The 21,479-nt window shown below is 41.6% G+C and overlaps 1 protein-coding gene across 1 annotated transcript in view; it reads right to left on the reverse strand.

Moving 5' to 3' along the window:
- The window catches only part of fbrsl1 (fibrosin-like 1), a 408,497-nt gene that overhangs the window by 136,518 nt on the left and 250,500 nt on the right, over positions 1 to 21,479 (reverse strand). The window contains exon 4 of the mRNA XM_037681247.1: positions 3,981 to 4,010. Within this exon, the coding sequence (XP_037537175.1) occupies positions 3,981 to 4,010 (30 nt within the window). The remainder of the gene's footprint in view (positions 1 to 3,980; positions 4,011 to 21,479) is intronic.

A 21,479-nucleotide genomic window follows, 5' to 3' on the forward strand; every position in this document is an offset into this window, starting at 1 on the left:
CACACATATATTTATATAATTTTTGAATATTTAAAACCAAACATTGTAATAACTAGTTCTGGTCACATTAGGCCAGCACTGGGACAATCGGTGTGTTAAATTGGGCTTGTTTTTAAGCACAAAGCACCAGGCAGATGGATGTGAGAACAGAATCTGAGGGGCCCTTTTGTTTCCTGGTGTCTTTGGTGGTGGATCTGACAGGAAGGGAACAAGAGTGTAGCAAAAAGCCCCGCTTGAAAAGCTCCCAGACACACCATCCTTGTCAGCCGTGCCACAATTAGAGACTAGATCACTGGCTCTTCCCAGCAAGAAACATCTCACCAGCACTCCTCAATGGAACGCTTTCGTTTGACGAACACGCTCAAAGAGGGGTTTTAAAATGTTTCGGATAGCTAATCACTCTCAGGATGAAAGGCCCTGGCGTGTTCGTTTGTGTCAGGGTGGGGAGCTTCCCTTGCCGTTCCTTCGTCTGATTCTGATTGTTTTTGTTCGTTTCTTTTACAGCAGGCAGACGAAGCGGGCGAGCTGGCAGGCAGTGCTGTTTGAAGGTGCAGTCAGATCCGAGCGCGAGCCTGACGCTTTGTAGTGATATTTCCAGCAGCACAATCTCATTACTTTTTGACGTGGGAGATGCGTGCAGGGGCAGATTGTCATTTCATGCTGTCAAAAGTTCTATGAGGAAACGGAGGCAGCAGCGGAGCTTCAATGACCTGCGTGGCTCTGGCTCATCAAGGATGAATATATTAAATCAAATATCATAGATAAAATCCAACGAACCAAATCCTCAGAGATGCTTGTAGACATTATGTCCAGTCTTCAAGATTCTGAGGTAATCTCATCTGCAGATGTGTTATCAGACGTATTTCAAAAACGACTAAAGAGTTAATCGTACGTTCAAGAACACTTTTAAACTTCTTATAAATATCACATATTTTCTCAAGTGGAGAAATCCAGAGGGCAGCATCTTTCACCTCGGTGAGAGCTGCTGGATGTTTTCACACAGGACAATCCTTGGCACCCCCCCCCCCCCCCTCAAGAAAAAGGGCCATGTCCCGTGAAGCTGATTTCACACGGACTTCTTTCAATGCAGAAATAGAAATTTGCTCGGTGTGAGATGCTGCCAGGCACTGATTGAAACGGCTGGTTACCATGCAAACCTCATCCTGTTGCTGGGACAACTGTCCTGAAGTGCTTCCTGGGTAATTTTCGAGGTCACTGGTTTGTGCACGCCTATGTGGTGCAGATGGGCCCACCCTCATTCAAGCCCCAGCAGGAGCTCTTTCATTAGGCTCAATGAATGGTCTTATTCATCCCCTTCACCCCAATTGGTCACGCTGAGTCTCTGCAGATGACCCAGGACAAACTTTTCTCCCTGATCCTCCACGCACCACCCATCTTAGTCATGCTTCACTTTTGTTCGGGAGCATGCAGTGGCTGAAACAACGGAGCTCATCTTTGGCACAAACAATTTTAGGTGGAGCGTGAAAGGCTGGTGACGTTGCTTTGTTTATTTTAAACACAAAAACCTTCCACGCAAGACACTAATTTGCACTAAAGAAATATTTTCTGTTGCTGCAGTAAATATCTACAGCTACAGTTTTAGAAAAGGGTGCGGTATTTTGTGCAGACTTTTATAAAATATAACTATTGAGCAGAGCATCATATTTTATACTCTTATTTATACCTCCGTGCATCACATAAAACACTAAGAAAATTAACTGCTCAAGCAGAACTTTAACTTTAATTTTGTATTTGCTTTTTAATTTTTTTTAACAGACTGAAGCAAATGCATCAGAAAATAAATGTTTAGGAATGCAAATCAAGTTACCAGTTCCTGGTAATAAACAAATTAACAACCTAACTAACAATCTAACTAACCTAACTGACTAAATAACTAACTAAGTAAATAAATAAATAAACCAGCTGGAACTTGTGGCATAAAATATGATTCATGACTAAAATCTTTCCTTTACAGCAGAAAACGCTGATTTTTGCTGATCTATCGTGACTGGATGAAAGTGCAGGCAGCTGTTTGGACGCCCAAATGACACCCAGTTTCTTCGAATATACATTTGTGCAACAAGATTTGTTTAATCTGAAAACGCACACATTCATGTATAAATACTGAACAAGAAGTTCTAATTGCAAACATTAAACTTTCAGAATGTCCAATAAAAAGTCTTTGACTCATTTTGGAATAAGAACATTATTAAGAATATTTATTCTATTATAGAATATTATAAGGATATTTTCACTTGAGAATCCTTTTCTTTAATGGCCTTTATGTCATTTCAAATGCAAAACCTCCAAACGCAGCAACTGAATGCTCCTCTGCCAAAAGCTACGTCAGAACAAGACGAGGTTGTCGTGTTTTATAGAGCTGGGCTCGTGAGCTCTTATTCTTATTGTCGTCTATTATGAAGACCTTCTAGCTGTGTTGTAGTACTCGAGACCGGTGTTGGTCTCAAGACCACTTTTTGATGGTGTCGGTCTTGTCTTGGACTCGACCGCATTTGGTCTCTGTCTCGTCTTGGTCTTGAACGTTGAGGACTCGGGATTTTATTTTGAAGACCAGTCAAGACCACAAGTGTAGAAATATCACTGAAGTGCCGGAATATTGTCCAGTCTATTTCTTAACATCGTTGTTTTTATTGGATGCAAAACGTACTGATTCAAATCCAAGCTATAACGTGACTCATTGCTAAATACATTTGTTGTTACTGCTGTCACGCCCACCCCCTTTCACTCGCAAGCGTCACTCCCATTGTGGCCAGATTGGGAGGTTTACTGCCAATTGAGCGGTTTTCATTCTGATTTTGCTGGGAACTCTGGGAAGATTTTTGTTGGACTGTTGCATTTTGCCACATGTTAAATGACCTTGGCTTGTACTGATGTGCGTTCATGTTCAAACAGTAAATATATTGTAACAATATATTGATTGGGCAGATTTTTGTGTGATGTGGTGGTTTTTAAGAGATTTTTGGGCTGGAAAACCTCGACTATCTGGCAACTACGGTCACTCCAAGAAAATGAGAAGTGATTGTCTGGGCGCAGGAGAATATGTCTGCCATATCATCAGTTATAAAAATGTACCAATTTAAATAAAAAAGAATATACTTGTAACTAATGCAACTATATGGTTATCCTTGGTCTTGAGCTCGGACTTATGAAGAGTGTTTTGCCACTTCAGTTTTTTTAAGGTTTGTCATGTGATGAAACTGCTTCCATTTAAACAGTTGTGTAATTTTATTCTTGAATCATAAGAAGTTAGGCCACAGAATGTCTGATTTCTTTGTTATGTAGCTTGGAAAATTTATAAAACTGATATATTCATTCAAAAACAAACTAAGTTACAGTATGTAAATTTTATTTAAAAAAAATTATAATAAAATTGTACATTTTATTTATTTTATTTGAGGTCTTGGCCTCGACTTGGTCTCGGACCCTAAAAGTCTTGGTCTTGTCTCGGTACGCTCTGGTCTTGACTTGGTCTCAGGTTAGGTGGTCTTGAACACAACACTACATGCAAGCTGTGCTGAAACTCATTTTTATTTTTCTATTTTTCCTTTAGGGTACTATTCAAAGTTAATACTTTGCTGACTTATTAAAGTTGACTTATTTTAATAAAATTATTTTATTGTTACGTTTTTGCTCCATCGTTGCTCTAATAGCTGCTGTGCTCTGATAGGTCAGAGGGTTCTTTATATTCTAGTCCTTTCTGGATCTCAAGAAAGTCCCAGGTCTAACCTAGTGAGAAGTGACTAATTGTCTTGAGTTGTTAGTGTTGCTGGAATGAGACCCACTTCAGCCGCTGACAGGGTGCACAATAATTTTGTTTTTCTCTTCCTCCTATCCCACTTCTCGTTTTTCTCCTCCTTGCAGCAGATTTAGCCCCTCTGCTTCTCAAGCTACTGAGCTGTAAAATTGACTGGACAGCAGGCAGTATACAGAATGAGACCTGGCATCATGGACGCACTAACCTTGAGGAGGGCCACTGCTGCTGGCAGCACCTAAAGAAATGGAGACAGAACGTCAGCCATATTAGACTGAGGAAAGTAAATGAGGAGGGATAAAAGACCAAAGGGAAAAAGACAAGGAGAGCCATATTGTTTGTTTATGAAGAAATAAATTGGCAGCTTAGTAAAAGCAAGACTAAACCACCATTAGGTACACATAGGTTCTACAAGAGATAACAGGAGAGAAACAGTAAACAACAAACACAAAAGAGCATTAGAACACATCTGTAGTGTTTGGTTTAATTGTGATTAAAATATTAAAAATGTCTGTCAAAAGTATTCATATTTTCTTGCATCATCAAAGACAAAAAATCATTTTCCTACAGCAATTTAAACCAACCAACCTTTGTAATGAAACTGGCTCATACTCCTGAGCAATCAATTACTCTGAATCACAAACAGACTGTCTGAGGTTTAGATGTGAACAAATGAAGCTTCAGTCTCTTACAGATGATATTAGTGCTCTGAGCTCCCTTCTCTCCACTAGAGATTTAGCAGGTTTGTACTCTCCCAGGCGGGCAGCGCACCCCCCCCCCCCCCCCCAGGGTGCTGCACTATCATTTGCAGGAAAATTACTTCAGTAATGAAGAATCCAAGCCCATAAATCCTCATGGCCTCACCTTCCTTCGCCGCCCAAGTCTCGCTGAACAGCTAGTAAAAATTCCCTTTAAAAAATTCATAGTGCAATTTTGCTCAAATCCCTCCCAGCAAGCACAATTATGAAACTTTCATCTCAATTGATTTATGTCTTTGGTAAAGAGAGGGGGCATCGCTCAGAGGGGGTTATAGTGGTGGGCTGTGGAGGAAGGGGAGAGGACAAAACAAGTGGTAAATCATTGTCTTTTAAAAGAAAGGTGCAAGGCCTTTTGTTAGTTTGACTGGCTACATGTTGTGGTGCAGACAATGGAGCAGTACGTGGATAAGAGGAAGAAGCAAGACACGTTTGAAAGCAGAAAGAAAATGGCAGAAAGGGGGTGGAGAGAAAAGAGACGGGAGCAGAAAGCGGTATTCCACTTGATTAATAACACTAATCAAATTATACAGTGTTCCACTGTGACCTGAAATCTGAGGCCATAATGTCCTCTAATGGCGAGGTTCATGGAGCTAAACTTCAGAGGGAAAACACAGCGCTGACTGCTGCATGCCTTAATGAAGGCAGTAAAACATCCATTTCCAGAAGCCATGAAATGAAAGGCAAGATTGTAGATGTGCACCCAGTGGCTCCAACACTGTAAAAAAAAAAAGAAAGCTGTTGAACAAAAGACTGTCAGAGGGAGTGAGAGACAGACGGGGACATGCAGGGCCTTAAAAAGAGAAATGAGAGAATAAAACAGGTGAAGGGAGTTAAAGGGTAAAAACACAGACAGCATGGGGATGTAAAAAAAAAGATGATGAAGTGGAGACAGAGAGACAGGTTGGCAGATACTCCCAGTGCTATATTTCCAGAGAATGTCTGTTCTGGCATGAAGACAATCGTTTGTGTCTTCTGATTATGGATGAGCCAGGCTGCTTTACGATGTCTGTTATACTTAGTGCTGCTGAAAGCAGCCACAATTCATCACTATTTAGTTGCTGATGCACCTAACCACAGCATCCTCCCTCTCATCTATATCAATCCCGGTCTACATGTAGGAATACCTAGGCATGCCTTGTGTTGATCCATCTTTCTACCCATGTATCCAATTGTTTATCCATTCTTGTAAATACTTGTCTAGTCATTCATCTATCCCCATGTCTATCTATTTGCTCGTACAATCCAGTGCACATTTATCTTTCTATACACCCACCTTAGCATCCTTTATAATTTGTCTGTTGATGGTCCATTGCTTTATTCGTCCATCTATCAATACATCCCATCAGTGTAAATGAAACTTGACCTCTTGAGACTTGGCAAATAAAAAAAACCACATAAAAACAAAATACTACATTGACCTTAGCTGTCAGCTGAGCTGCTGTCATCATAAGTAGTACAAAATGTGTACAAAAATCTAGGTTTCTGTAACATTGTGTGGTAAGGCAAGAAAAAGTCTGTTGCACAAACCATAATAAAAGTCCAAGACTTATATTATGGTTTGCATTTAATCTGCTAAATTGCACAAGTTAAAAACAATCCAATCAGCCCCTGCATCTTGAGTAAACTAAATGCTATTCATTGTCCTTGGGTGGACAAATTTCATCTGGGGAGCAAGCGGAAAAAAACAACAAAGCTGAAAATACAGATTGCTATTGTTATTATCATAATTATGGTTGTGCTTATTATGCAAGCAGCCTCAATCAGGATGAAATACAGTTTCATTTGATGAAGCTTCCTGTTTTGACTGGCTTGAGTTTACGAAGCACACACTTAAATGGCATGCCAAAAACTCAATCAGGCGCAATTACTTAGCCATCAGATAGAAATGTAATTGATTTGAAAGTTGACATGAGATATAACTACATTCCAGTAGAGGCTCAATGGGGAGGATCCTTGGGGACGAGGCCTACGGGGAGCTCATTACTGCCAAGCTTTGAATTATTGAGTGCTAAGGCAGTGACATTGAGGAACAGAGGCGGGCGATTGGTTGTAACAACTCGCCAAGTGTTTATCTCAACTTACTGCAATCTAAGACATCTGATGGAGTTGTCTCACTGTGCATAAATATTGCACAGGAAGAAGTTGTAACGGTTCATAATTAAAAGGGTTCAAGCCAAGGTGAGGTCCACGGATACACACTTTGTGTGCTATGTCAGCCTGTAGTACCTGGAATGATTGAGGTAAAACACTGAATCACATGCTGCCTTTGGTCAGTTCCCTAACAACAACACAAACAGACTTTGGGTTATGTTTAGTAATTCAGTGGTCATTTATTTTGTGAAGCTCCACGTTATGTTCTTGCTGTGTCAGACAAAGAGCGCTTTCAAAAATCTACTTTGAGAAAGTGTTTTCTTGCTAAGCGTTTGTTTCATATCTGGCAACCCAAGAAACCGTGCTGTAAGTAATTTACATCATGTTCTTAACTTGTCTTTTCTGAAACAATTCTCTGGAAGTTGTTCTATTTTAACACTTTTACAATTTGTTCACTTCTTAGCTTTCTAGATACAAAGAACTCAAATTAGGTGAAAGCCTCCCTTGAGACTGGGGGATTGAAGAAGTACATCTGCCTGACCCCGATTATCAGCCTGTGGGCCTTTTCCCTAAAGTGCTGAGAGATGACTGTTGAGAGGATAAAGATATAAGACTTGTGGAGGGGCCTCTGCATCCCCAAGGAATGGAGGTTGGGTGGGGGTGGGGGGGTTTCTGGTTCGACTGTCTACCTCTGGGAAGCTATGCCCTCAAGGCTTCTGCTACTGATCTTTCTCTGTCTCTCCCTTATTTTCTCTATCACTCCCCTTTTTTGCTCACACAGCCCTCCTGTGAGTTTTCGGACTAAAATGAGAACTCAATTAATTCAGGCAAAATGAGAACGAGGGAGGAGGCGGAGGCAAAGGGTGCCCAGAGAGATGGAGAACAAGCGAGAGAGGAAATCTTAACAGAGCTGCTCGTCAATCTACGGCCTGGAAACTGCAAGCAGACCAAAGGTGGACTGCGCCTGTGCACGAAGCCTTTAGCAGAGTTAATCCTGTCTGCAGTTTAAACATGGCTGATGAAGGACTGCTCCGTATGTTCAGTGAACAGTTGGGTCAGAGGGAGGGAGAAAAGTTTCAAACAGTCAATCTCCAATTGTTTATAATGGAACAAATCTGTAGGGCTTCACGGATTAACGTTAGAGCATGGAAACAATTTAAACAATTTAAAAAAATAACCATGCAATGAGAACCTAAGTGTAAAATTTCATTTCTCTACTGGTTGCACTAAATTTCTGCACAATACTCTGCATCTCGTTGTTAGTAATACTGCACACTGTGTTCAACAAAGATGAAAAAATGCCTAAAGTTGTAGTGCGTCATGAAATAAATACCATCTATATGTTGTAACTTACGAAGAAATCATGTAAAGATGCAAAGTGACGAAGGGCAGACAGCAGAGATCAGTCCTGCTAGAGCTCCGTCAGTATGGTTCATGTTACGATTCTACAAGCCAACACGCAGCTTAATTCATTTCTCATCACTTTGTAAAAAGAAAGTTTTTAATAAAGATTTTCACTATTTACAGTCACCAGAGAGTTCGCAGGACACACACACCACCACATATTAACACCCTGCACAGTTATACTTTTGCTTGAAGAGTTTCTGAAGCGAGCTGGAGTCCCCAAAATATGGTCCTGATAAAATCAAACAAAAAGTGTCCCACTTTTACTGAACGTCTTCACGTAAGCTGTGAATTGTTATCTCCAGCATAATGATGTTATAAAAGTAACCGCTTCCTCTGACAGGGTGTAAAAATAAAGTAAAGTATTCTGGGATATTTATACGTTTCATTTTCACAGCAGTGCATGCATTTCCTGTTTTATCGTCCAAGATTTAGGACCAAGCTAGTAAAACAGGAAAATTAAACAGTTCAACGTTTCCATATGATAAACATGCAAACTATAAGAAAAGGGCTGTGCCAAACATGTTTCCAAGAAATTATGTCTGCCACTACAAATTACAGAGACTGAGTAGCTTGTAAAAAAAGTGGCAGATTTGGTTGATGCTCTCTGGAAGTTCCTAATATAGTTCCACGAAGAGTTAAAGGGAAGAATGAAGAAGTGGTACAGAGTTCATGGATCGAACAGGGAGTGCAGACGCTTCTAAAATAACCCTGTTTCTGCACTTGGCCAAGTCTCTGAACCAAAACTGCTGAGCAAAAGCACAAGACTGTTGAGCAAAATATGTCAAGTAAGTCATAAGACACAGCTTAGTCAATGGCTGATAGTGTCCCTTGCATTTGCCTGAATCAAAATTAGATCTATCATTAATAATCTAATAAAAACAGGCACTTTTACTCATTAAGGTTTCTATCATACCTTCTGGAAACCCCAGAGGAGAATAAAATCCCTTTTGTTCATGGTGCCCCAGTAAAAGGAAACGTTTGCTCCAGTACCACTGCAGCATTTGTACCTATAGTATACAATTTATCATACAGATACATTTTTTATCAAAGTATGTCCAGTCAATACAACATGGGATCCTCAAATAGTCTTGCTGAAGTTAGAGATCAAATAAAAACCAATGTGAGGATGAAAAATAACGAGACACAACATTTAGGCGTTTACACGATAGTGTGGCTTTGTGTCTTCTTCACCACATATCAGCTGACATTATTTTATCAGGAGAAGGATATTATGTCCAAAAAAACTTTAAAAACACCATATATTTTCACAGCCTGAGGTTTGGGCTGGTTTGTATTGAGCAGAAGAAATGAGCACATTATCATTCTAACTACACATGAATAGCAATAAAATGTGGGATTAAAATGTTGTGTGTCTGGTGTGTCAATAGTCTCACTGTCTTGATGTTGTCTATCTGGAGAGTAGCTGAGTTTTAATTTTTATAAAGTGTCAGCCTCTTTATACCAAACAGGAAGGAAGGAGATGAGACAGTGAGAGTTTGCACGTTGCAGTGACAACAATGTCGTTGGTGGTGATCCGTTGTGAAAATGTGAGAAAAACCACAACTTGTGCACCTAATGTGCAAACACATAAAACCACAAAATGTGCTGTGAGTTTCTAAAAGAGAGAGTTATTTGTACATAGGGTTAAGCCACAGCCAGAGCTAAACTTTATATTGGTTCTGTGAAATAAACACACTGGTTTATGTTTCTAACATCTGATGGGCAGGGTTTCAGTCGAGCACATCATAGCACTGAATATGCACCGGTGAAAGTTACTAATGATATTCTCATGGCCTCTGAAAATGGACAGGTGTCTACCCAGGTCCTGTTAGACCTCAGTGCTGCATTTGATTGAGTTGATCACAATATTTTACTACAGAGACTTAAATATGATATTGGAGTTACAGGAATGGCTCTAAAATGGTTTAAATCATATTTATCTGATAGATTCCAATTTGTAAATGTAAATAAAAAAATCTTCTTAATACCATACTTTTTGGCCTATAAGTAGCAGTTTTTTGCATAATTTACATGCCCTGCAACTTATAGGCCGAAGTGACATATTTATTGATTTTTTCCCATATTTATAAACCTTTTTTTGGCTGAGATATGATTGTTTTCATTCATTCTGACTGGGAAAAAATAAAATAAAATTGAGCAGTACCACTTTAAGCCACTAGATGGGAGCAGAGTAATAATAGCTGTATGGCATGTTGTTGTATCATGTAATAGGTAAACGTGGCTATAATGACAAATTCAAAAAGTTCCAAGACAAAAACAACTGGACTTTATTTATTATACTTTATACTTTATTGTTTTTTTCTTAAACTTTTTTGAATTTACCATGTCCTGGATGACTAACAATCTTCATCAGCTATTAAAGACTCAATCGGCTTGCCAAAGACTCTCCACCTGCATTCTGCTCGCTGCTTGGAACCATCAAATGCAGTTAATTTTACCATTAAAGTACATTTATTAAGCAAATATTAGACTGACACCTTTGTTATAATTTTGAGGAAACAATTTTTTTTTAGGTTTTTATCTTGTTAAAATTTAAAGAAATGCAGCGGCTGCACCAGCTGTGCGTGCCTGCTTTGCAGCACCGGGGCAGCAAAATTATTTTTTAAAATACAGCTGATCTGACCATAAAATTGCATTTATTAAGCAAAATTTAGATTGATACACACATTTAATATAATTTCGAGCAAACAAATAATTGCATTGAGGCATTTATCTTGTTAAATGTGCACAGCGACTCGTCAAGTGCACGTGTTTACTTGCACATATTGGCTTTTGAAGTACAGCTGATTTGACCCTCAAAGTGCGTTTATTAAGCAAACGCTAGATTGAGACACACATTTAATAAAATTTCGAGCAAACAAATAATTGTTTTTAAGCGTTAATCTCTTTAAAATCTTGATAAAGTCCTCCTGTGCACACTCCTGCGGTTGCCATTTGGCAGCCCATCGGTTTTTGGCACAACACCGGTTCACATTTCCGGGTTCGGCCCACATTTCCGAGTTGTCAGCGGTGATGCATAACAAACGCAACGCGTCAGCGGTGACGCATAATAGATGAGACGTATACAGCGAAGCAACATATTTATGGATTTTTCCACTTTATTAGACAAATATGGACTGCTGTGACTTATAGGGCAGTGTGACGTGTATGGCGGAAAATACGGTACACCAAAGTTAGTCATGGAGTTCCTCAGCGTTCAGTGCTTGGATGAATACTCTTTACCTTGTATATGATTCTATTAGGTAAAGTTATTAAACAGCATGGGATAAATTTTCATTGTTATGCTGATGATACACAGTTATATTTGTCCATGAAACCTAATGAATCCAATCAGTTACTTAAGTTACAATCATGTCTTAAAGACATAAAATCTTGGATGACCATTAATTTTCTGCTTTTAACTCAGACAAGACAGAGGTTTTGGTATTTGGACCAGAGCACCTTACAAATAAATTTTTCAGTCTTTCACTTTCTCTGGATGGCATTAATCGGGCCTCCAGTTCTAATGTTAAACATCTTGGTGTTATTTTTGATCAGGACATGTCTTTTATCCCCCACATTAAAAACGTTACTCGGACTGCCTTCTTCCACCTGCGTAATATCGTTAAAATTAGAAACATCTTATCTAAAAAGGATGCAGAAAAACTGGTTCATGCATTTGTCACATCTAGACTGGACTATTGCAATGGTTTGTTATCTGGGTGTCCAAAAACTTCTTTAAAAAGTCTTCAGTTGATCCAAAATGATGCTGCCAGCGTCTTAACTGTTAGTAGGAGAGATCATATCTCTCCAGTTTTAGTTTCTCTCCACTGGCTCCCTGTCAAATTCAGAATATAATTTAAAATTTTACTTCTAACCTACAAAGCTCCCAACAACCTAGCTCCATCTTATATTACATATCTTATTGTTCCATATTTTCCTAACAGAGCACTTTGCTCTCAAACTGCAGGCTTACTTGCAGTTCCTAGAGTTTACAATACCAGAATGGGAAGAAGATCTTTCAGTTATCAGGCTCCTCTCTTGTGGAACCAACTTCCAGTTTCTGTCTGTGAGGCTGACACATTGTCCAGTTTTAAGACTAGGCTTAAGACTTTCCTTTTTGATAAATCCTATAGTTAGTGTTGGTTGGCTTGGATTTCCTGAGCTATCCCTTAGTTATGCTGCTGCTATAGGCTTAGACTGCTGGAGGACAAACTGACCACATTTCTTCACTCTGCTACTGTCTTTATTTACTCTGCTCGGCCTGTTTTGTATTTTAAATTATTTTTTCTATCCTAACGTGTTTTTGTCTTTCAGGCATACCTGCACCTACATTTGGACCAGCCATTCTGTGTTTGCCTCTCCTTCCTGTCCTCTCAAACCCATCCGGTCAAAGCAGATGGCTGCTTGTCCTGAGCCTGGTTCTGCTGGAGGTTTCTTCCTGTTAAAAGGGAGTTTTTCCTTTCCACTGTTGCCGTCGAGCTTAATCAGGATGGGAGACTGCGATGAAGTGAAGATTTAAAGAGTCTACTGGCTTCCTTAGATAGAGAACTTTACTAATTGGCTTTTCTATGTATGTGAATGTTTCTGTAAAGTGCACTGAGACAACTTTGTTGTGATTTGGCGCTATATAAATCCATCCATCCATTATCTTTATCCGCTTATTCCATTTTGGGTCACGGGGGTCGCTGGTGCCCATGTCCAGCAATCACTGTGCGAGGGGCGGGGTACACCCTGGATGGGTCGCAAGTCCATCCCAGGGCCACATAGAGACAAACGAGACAAACAACCATTCACTCTCTCACTCACACCTAGGGACAATTTAGAGTTACCAATCAGCCTAACATGCATGATGCATGTTTTTGGTCTGTGGGAGGAAACCGGAGCACCCGGAGAAAACCCACGCATGCACGGAGAGAACATGCAAACTCCACCCAGAAAGGCCCCTGGACCGGGGTTTGAACCAAGGACCTACTCGCTGAGAGGCAGCAGCTCTACCAGTTGTGCCACTGTGCTGCCCGCACTATATAAATAATATATTGCATTTAATTGAGAGAGTTGAAAGAGTGTGTGTGTGCCTGAATGATCCTAGGAGCTATGCTGTTGGGGGTAATTACAATTGCCCCTGGTAGGGTCTCCCAAGGCAAATTGGTCCTGGGTGACAGGCCAGACAAAAAGTGATTCAGAAGATTTTTATGGACAAAACAAAACAAGGAACTCAGTGTACCTTGCCTGGACGTGGCTTACCGGGGTCCCACCCTGGAGCCAGGCCTGGGAGAGGGGCTCGTCGGCGAGCACCTGGTGACCGGGTCTCTACCCATGGGGCCTGGTCGGGCTCAGCCTGAAGAAGCAGCATGGGTTTGCCTTCCTGTGGACCCACCACCTGCAGGAAGGGCCATAAAAGTTGGGTGCATAATGCTATGGGCAGTGGCCGAAGGCGGGGACCTTGGCGCTCTGACCCTGGCTTACCAAAGTTGGCTCTTGGGACATGGAATGTAACCTCTCTGGCAGGGAAGGAGCCTGAGCTCGTGAACGAGGTTGAGAGGTAACGACTAGATATAGTTGGGCACACCTTGATGTACAGCAGGGGCTCTGGAACCAATCTCCTTGAGAGGGGCTGGACCTTATTCTACTCTGGAGTTGCCCATGGTGAGAGGCGTCAAGCTGATGTGGGTCTACTTGTAGTCCCCCGATGGTGCCTTTATGTTGGAGTTTTCCCCGATAGATGAGAGGGTGGCTTCCCTTCGCCTTTGGGTGGTGGGATGGACTCTGACTGTTGTTTGTGCCTATGTGCCAAACTGCAGTTCAGAGTATCTGGCCTTCTTGGAGTCCTTGGCAGGGGTGATGGAAGGTGCGTCAGCTGGGGACTCCTTTATTTTGATGGGGGACTTCAATACCCATGTGGGTAATGACAGTGTGACCTGGAGGGGCGTGATAGGGAGGAAGGGCCTCTCTGATCTGAACCTGAGCAGTGTTCTGTTGTTGGACTTCTGTGCTAGTCATAGTTTGTCCATCACGAACACCATGTTTGAACATAAGGGTGTCCATAAGTGCACTTGGCACCAGGACACCCTAGGTCGTAGATCGATGATTGACTTCATAGTCGTGTCATCTGATTTGTGGCCGTTTGTTTTGGACACTTGGGTGAAGAGATGATCTGAGCTGTCAACTGATCACTACCTGGTAGTGAGTTGGATCAGATGGTGGGGGAAGATGCCGGATAGACCCGGTAGACCCAAATGTGTAGTGAGGGTTTGTTGGGAATGCCTGACAGAAGAACCCATCAGAGAGATCGTCAACCCACATTTCTAGGAGAGCTTTAACCGCATCCCAGATGAGGTGGGGGACATGGAGTCCGAGTGGGCCATGTTTCGTGCCTCGCTTGTTGAGGTAGATGTCTTGAGCTGTGGACACAAAGTTGTCAGTGCTTCTCATGGTGGCCACCCACAAACTCGGTCATGCACACTCCAGGTTAGGGAGGCTATCAAGCTGAAAAAGGAGTCCTATCAGGCCTTGTTGGCCAGTGGAACTCTGGAGGCAGCTGAGGAGTACCGGAGGGCCAAGTGGTGTGCAGCCTTGGCTGTTTATGAGGCAAAAGCTCAGATATGGGAGGAGTTAGGTGCGACCTTGAACAGAGACTCTCTGTCAGCTCCAAGGAGATTCTGGCAAACCATCAGGCGGCTGAGGAGGGGAAAGCAGCACTTTACTAACACTGTGTTCAGTGAAGGTGGGGTGCTGTTGATCTCAACCAGTGATGCCGTCGGGAGGTGGAAGGAATACTTTTCGGACCTTCTCAATCCCACCAGCACGTCTTCCATGGAGGAAGCTGAGTCAGGGGACATTGGGGTAGATCCGTCCATAACCGTGGCTGAGGTTGCTGAGGTAATTAAAAAGCTCAGAGGCGGCAGGGCTCCAGGAGTGGATGAGATTCACCCTGGTTTCCTTAAGGCTCTGGATGTTGTGAGGCTGTCTTGGCTGACACGCCTTTGCAACGTCGCATGGACATCGGGGGTAGTACCACTGGATTAACAGACTGGGGTGGTAGTTTCCCTATTCAAAAAGGGGGACTGGAGGGTGCGCTCTAATTATAGCGGCATCACTCTCCTTAGCCTCCCTGGTAAGGTCTATTCAGGGGTACTGGAGAAGCGAGTCCGATCGTTGGTCGAACCTCAGATCCAGGAGGAGCAATGTGGGTTCCATCCTGGTCATGGAACACTGGATCAACTCTTTACCCTCACTAGGGTCCTTGAGGGGTCATAGGAGTTTGCCCATCCAGTCTACATATGTTTTGTGGATTTGGAGAAGGCATTTGACCATGTTCCTCGGAGTAAACTGTGGGGGGTGCTCCGTGAATATAGGATTGGAGGCCTGTTGTTACGGGTTGTTCAGCCCCTATACAAGTGGTGCGAAAGTTTGGTTCGCTTTGAAGGCAGTAAGTCGGACACCTTTAGAGTGGGAGTTGGACTCCGCCAGGGCTATCCATTGTCAACGATTCTGTTCATAACTTTTATGGACAGAATTTCTTGGTGCAGCCAGCGAACGGAGGGTTTCCAGTACGGTGGCCACAGGATTTCATCTCTGCTCTTTGCAGATGATGTGGTCCTTTTGGCGTCATCGTGCCGTGATCTTCAGCTCTCACTGGAGAGGTTTGCAGCTGAGTGTAAAGCAGCTGGGATGAGAATCAGCACCTCCAAATCAGAGACCATTGTCCTCAACCAGAATAGGGTGGATTGCTCTCTTCAGGTCGAGGGTGAGGTTCTGCCTCAAGTGGAGGAGTTCAAGTATCTCAGGGTTTTGTTCACAAGTGAGGGAAGAATGGGGCATGAGATAGACAGATGCATTGGTGCAGCATCTGCAGTATTGTGGACTCTGTACCAGTTCGTTGTGGTGAAGAGAGCTGAGTTGTAAGACAAAGCTCTGTTTACCGGTCGGTCTACATTCCTACTCTCACCTATGGTCACGAGCTCTGGGTAGTGACCGAAAGAATGAGATTGTGGATACAGGCAGTTGAAATTAGTTTTCTCCGCAGGGTAGCTGGACTCTCCCTTAGAGATAGGGTGAGAAGTTCAGTTATCTGGGAGAGACACGGAGTAGAACCGGTACTCCTCCACATTGAGAGGAGCCAGTTGAGGTGGTTCGGGCATCTGGTAAGGATGTCCCCTGGGCGCCTCCCTAGAGAGGTAATTTGGGCATGTCCAACTGGAAGAAGACCCCAGGGAAGACCCATGACAAGCTGGAGAGACTATGTCTCTTGGTTGGCCTGTGAACACCTTGGAATCCTCCCTGAAGAGCTGGAAAAGGTGGCTGTGGAAAGAGATGTCTGGGCCTCCCGCTCAAGCTGCTGCCCCTGCGAACCGACTTCAGAATAAGCGGAAGATAATGGATGGATGAATTGAATTGATGGTGACACATGCACATTGGTAAAAGTTGAAAAGTGAAAGGTAAAATTGAATCATTGCAGCTGTTTACACACACAGCAAGCAGGGGGTTCCCATTTAAAACAATGAAAATGTCTTTTTAGAACATTTCTAAATGTTCTAAAAAAGACATTTAGAAATCACTGATATTACTTTGAATGTTTGTGATGGTATATAAGCTAAATATGTCATGTCCTGATAGATAAAGTGTTTCCATACATGTTCAAAAAGAAACAATCTGAGACACAATAGACAAGTTTATTGTGTGTTTGACAATGAACCTAGTAACCCATTTCGTTAATACACACCTGAATCCCCAGACACCTGCACATCTCTGATCCGAACATGAAACCAGGACAAGAAACACTAGGAAACCATTTGGTTTTGTTTATCCTCCCGGGGCTGTCTTGGTCCTCGGAAACCTTACCCCCGGTATTTTCCCTAATCCCCTGAGAATGAAATGCAGGGTATGCAGCATGCAGATAAAGTACCACTGCATATCTGTGACAGACCACCATGGCAGCGTCTAAACATGGCCCCGTGACACTGCTAATTTGACATCCCTTCTCCGGTCCTGCACTTGGCCTCAAGGGTAGACTCATATCAGCTTACATCTGACCGGTTTAAACCTCTAGAGCTGCATCAACTTTGGCTGATTCAATTGAGCAGAATTGCACACAGTTCACTGGCTCTTGGCTGGTGAAGGCAGAGCCGTGTGGATGACAGTGGTGTGTGGAGTTGGAGGGTATCAGATGATCCAGACCAATTATTCATGAGGCCTTATTGTGACGGGTGCTGCTCCATTAAAGTCAGACAGGAGCGGCTGGGAGTAAAATAATAAACATTTATTTCTAACACAGAGCTAACACATCTAACAGAAAATATGATCCCCAAAGAGGAAAAAACTCAAACTAAATGTGAAGTAGTTTTTATATGGAGTAGATGCTTATGCTAGAAAGGAGGAGTGAGAAAACTCCACCTCCACTGGAGGCTGGAGAACTAGAATATTGTTTCACATGACAAACTAAAGAATGGTGGAAAATTATATATTCTCAATGACAAAAATGAACGTCACCATGGCATTTGTCATGATGGTTTTCAATCTTAAAAGTACATCTGGCGATAATAAATGTATCTCTTGGGAAACTTTATTTTGTTCTAGGGCAGAACCCCTTAAAATACGTATAAAAACCTAAACTTCATGCCTGATAAGAAAAAAACCTGAGAAAAACCAATCACCTCTAAGCTCAGATGAACAGCTTGCTCACTTCTATCTACAACCCAAATGAACCACAAAAATATGTACCACACACACACAAAAAGGCCCACTTATGTGAAAGCACAATAGTGTGGCAATTATCGGCGAGAGAGGAGCAATGCTGGATCGGTTACAGTTGTTGAATGTTAATTACAGCGTTTTACGGCATTGAGGAGATAACGAGTTAGCGCCCGGTGACAGCAGCGACACGTCCTTTAACGAGAGCCGTGGAAATTTATGAAACTTGAGATCAGGGACAATGAGGCGTTACTGGCTTGTCAAGACGCACTCCTGCTCACACTCCCTTTGTCCTAATGAAGGCAGACACTCGTTTCTTTCTCTCGTCTGCTTGTTTCCACACCTTTAGCCTGAAATCATTACTATTTATCTCAAAAAGGTAAAAACCAACAAATTGGGATGCCTCATCATTTCCTACCGCCATTTTTATTTCAAGATGACCTTTTGTTACAGTTATAAAGTTGGAAAAATAATGAGAAAACATGTGAACACATGAGGACTCAAGATAAACATGGGGTCATATTACAGATAATTCCTTGACTGGGCCAGAAACAGCCGGAAACCAGATAAATGTGAGCGACTATTCAGTCCTGTCAAACTAAATAGTGAGGGATCAAGAGCTTGGTAAAATCTGTGAGGTTAAAATGGTCATGTTGTGAAGCCTGGTTTAGAATTTAGGTTAATGGAACCATTGATAGGGCTCAACTCTAATGCCGGCGATGCTTAAGAGGATACATACCTCATGATTTAGATAAATCCCAGGGCAATCTTCAAAGTTTCCCACACTGACCCTGTCAAGACTCTTAGAAAAAGAAAAGCCAGGTCTGACAATTTCTTTGACTCTAACTCAAACAGAACATTAGAAAAACGTGGGTTATATAGTTGAATTGAACTGTGTTTTTAGAATCAGTTCCATTGGGGCAAATGCTTGTCGCAGTATAAATATAAAGTCTAACAAACGTCACGTGTTTTTGTCTTCTTACCAAAAAATAATTAAAGCAAGAATGTACAGTTAGTATGAGATTTCTGTGGCTGCAATCAATGTCTACATTCGGGCTTGGAAAACAACCAAGTTCACTTGTTACTTGTTATTCCACATGTAGATATTCAAAATTAATGTGCATGCATGTGTACGCATGCATATGTGGGTGTGTGCTCCAATCCACAGGAAGGAGGAAGGTGCAAAAAGCTCCTTTAAAAACCACAAAAGATGAGGTACCTTGGGTCATGTTTAGATGTCAATAAAAACAGGCATTAACCAGCCGAGCTAAGATGTTATGAGCTCAGATAATCCTAGGCTGGAACCAAGAATCCTGCTCTAGAATACTAATGGTTAGAAAACACAGTTAAATCACATAAAGTTGATTAGAAACTTGAATATATGTGGTATGACTTCTAGGAGTTTTCAAAGCTCTATTTAAATCTGCATTTATAGATACTGTATTTTCCGGAGTATAAGTCACACCTTGCATAAATTTGCAAGTCCTGCGACTTATACACAGAAAAAACTAACATATGGTTTTCCTCCATATTTATAACCCATTTTTTGACTTTGAAATGTTCATTCATAGACATGAACCAGTAAACATTACCAGTTGCAGCCGCTAGATGGCCCTCTAGGCTTTTATATGTTGTTCCTCTACCCCGCTACCCCCCCCCCCCCACACACACACACGTTCACAGAGACAACTGAGAAAAACTTAAAGCGTAAAATGCCCCCAAACAGAAAATCCTATTTTGCAGATTACAAACTGCAAGTACTAAAGTATGCAGCCCAAAACGGTAATCGAGCAGCAGAAAAGAAAGTTTGTAAAAGGGTGGGGTCAGCGCAGTCTGCCCGGGGGATTCAACCAGGCAGAAGGGACGGCCACACGGTGGCGGAGGATCCCCCAATGCGGGGAACATTCCCTCGTGTCTGGCTGGCTCCCACAGGGCGCATTTCCTCCTCCATCCATCCGTCCGTCACAGCTCCGGCTACAAGCGACAGCCTTCCTCCACTGCCCGAGCAGGGAGGAAGGGGGCAGCGGAGCGTGAGTTCCGCGGCCCCAGGAAGCTGCGAGATGTGGGGGGATGAAGGCTCCAGAGCTCGCAGCCAGAGTCTTTGTCCCCGCTCTGGTGGTGGAGCGAGGAGGAACACCAGCGCCTATGGGAAATGAAGCTGCTTTGACCATTAAAGTGCATTTATTAAAGAAAAGTTAAACTGAGACACACCTTTGCTATAAAGTCAAGCAAACAAATAATTGTTTTTGTGTTAATTTTGTTAAATTCTTGTTAAAGTTCTCCCATGCACGCTCCTGTGGCCGCCATTTGGCAGCCCATCAATTTTTGGCACAACACCGACCCGCATTTCCGGGTGAACAGCGCTGACGCATAATAGATGCGACTTATATGGCAAAGCGACTTATTTATGTTTTTTTTCCACTTTATTCGACATATTTGAACGGCTTCGACTTATATGCCAGAACGACGTGTATAGCGGAAAATACGGCAATAGAAGAATAATCCGTCTGTCTGTCTACTTATCAACCAGCAAGGTACATAATAAACATAGATGCACATTGCATAAATAAACTTGTTTTTAGATTTGACTACTTTTCTGCTGATGCTAATTGGAATAATATGAGATAAATTACAGTATTAACATAGCATCAAACCTCTCATTGAAGGAGTATTCATAATGCATTTGTAAGGCAGAAACTGCATTTAAATATTCAGTTCTGTATAAACTTGACACTTCTGTCTTTTATTTGTGCTCATAGTAAAAAAATAAAAATAAAAATCTGATATCACACAATTTGACCTTGTGGTATTTGTCTTTATCTACATGAATAACATCTCTAAAACAGGCTCATCCAACATTATCCTTTGATAAGCTCAAAAAGGATTCACTCTGTCCCCCATGAGCCCAAGCAGTGAGTGTGTGTGTGTGTGTGTGGTGGTGGTGTGTGTGTGTGGGGGGGGGGGGCTTACTGAACTGCTACCAAGTAAGGAAAGTAGGGTTGTGGTTATTTAATGCAAACTGTTGCCTTGTTTTGTACATTTTTAACAACAATTCATTTTGGTGAAGATTTATATTTCCTTTAGGTTAAGAAACAACTGGGCCTTCAACTAATTTTATATTGAAAATGTGCCAATGTTTGTGCAGATTAGTGGGTGTAGAAATACACATTTACATAGTTTTTTTCATTCATTCAACCTTTATTTAGACAGATAAATCCCATTGAGCCTCGAGGACTCATTTACAAGAGAGACCTGATTTCAACAAAGAATGATGACAACAGTGGACAACAGCAACAACAATAGAGAGTTATAAAAAGGCATAGAGATTAATTTTTTTTTTTTTTTACAAATAAGACGGCTAAAAAATAAAAGTAACAAAAAACAGCTAGATTCTAAGGCGAATGTAGAAAACTAAAAACAGGAACATGTCTCATTGACTCATTGATGTATCAAACTAACGAATGAGATAAGTTTTTGGAAGCCTATCTCAACACAACAGAAGCCACAATAAAGTTCATGTTTACAAAGAATTAAAACCAGCCATAACAAAGCAGGTGTGCATTAATTATTAGACCAGTCATATATTATATACAAAGTATTATACATATACATATATACATATATATATATATACAAAATACATATACACATATATACTTTGTATATATAAATACATATATACAGATATACATATATATACATATATATATATATATATATATATATACATACATACACACACACACACACACACACAT

This window comes from Nematolebias whitei, chromosome 8 (genome assembly GCF_014905685.2).
Source record: "Nematolebias whitei isolate Nwh7 chromosome 8, NemWhi1, whole genome shotgun sequence".
Taxonomy (NCBI): Eukaryota; Metazoa; Chordata; class Actinopteri; order Cyprinodontiformes; family Rivulidae; genus Nematolebias; species Nematolebias whitei.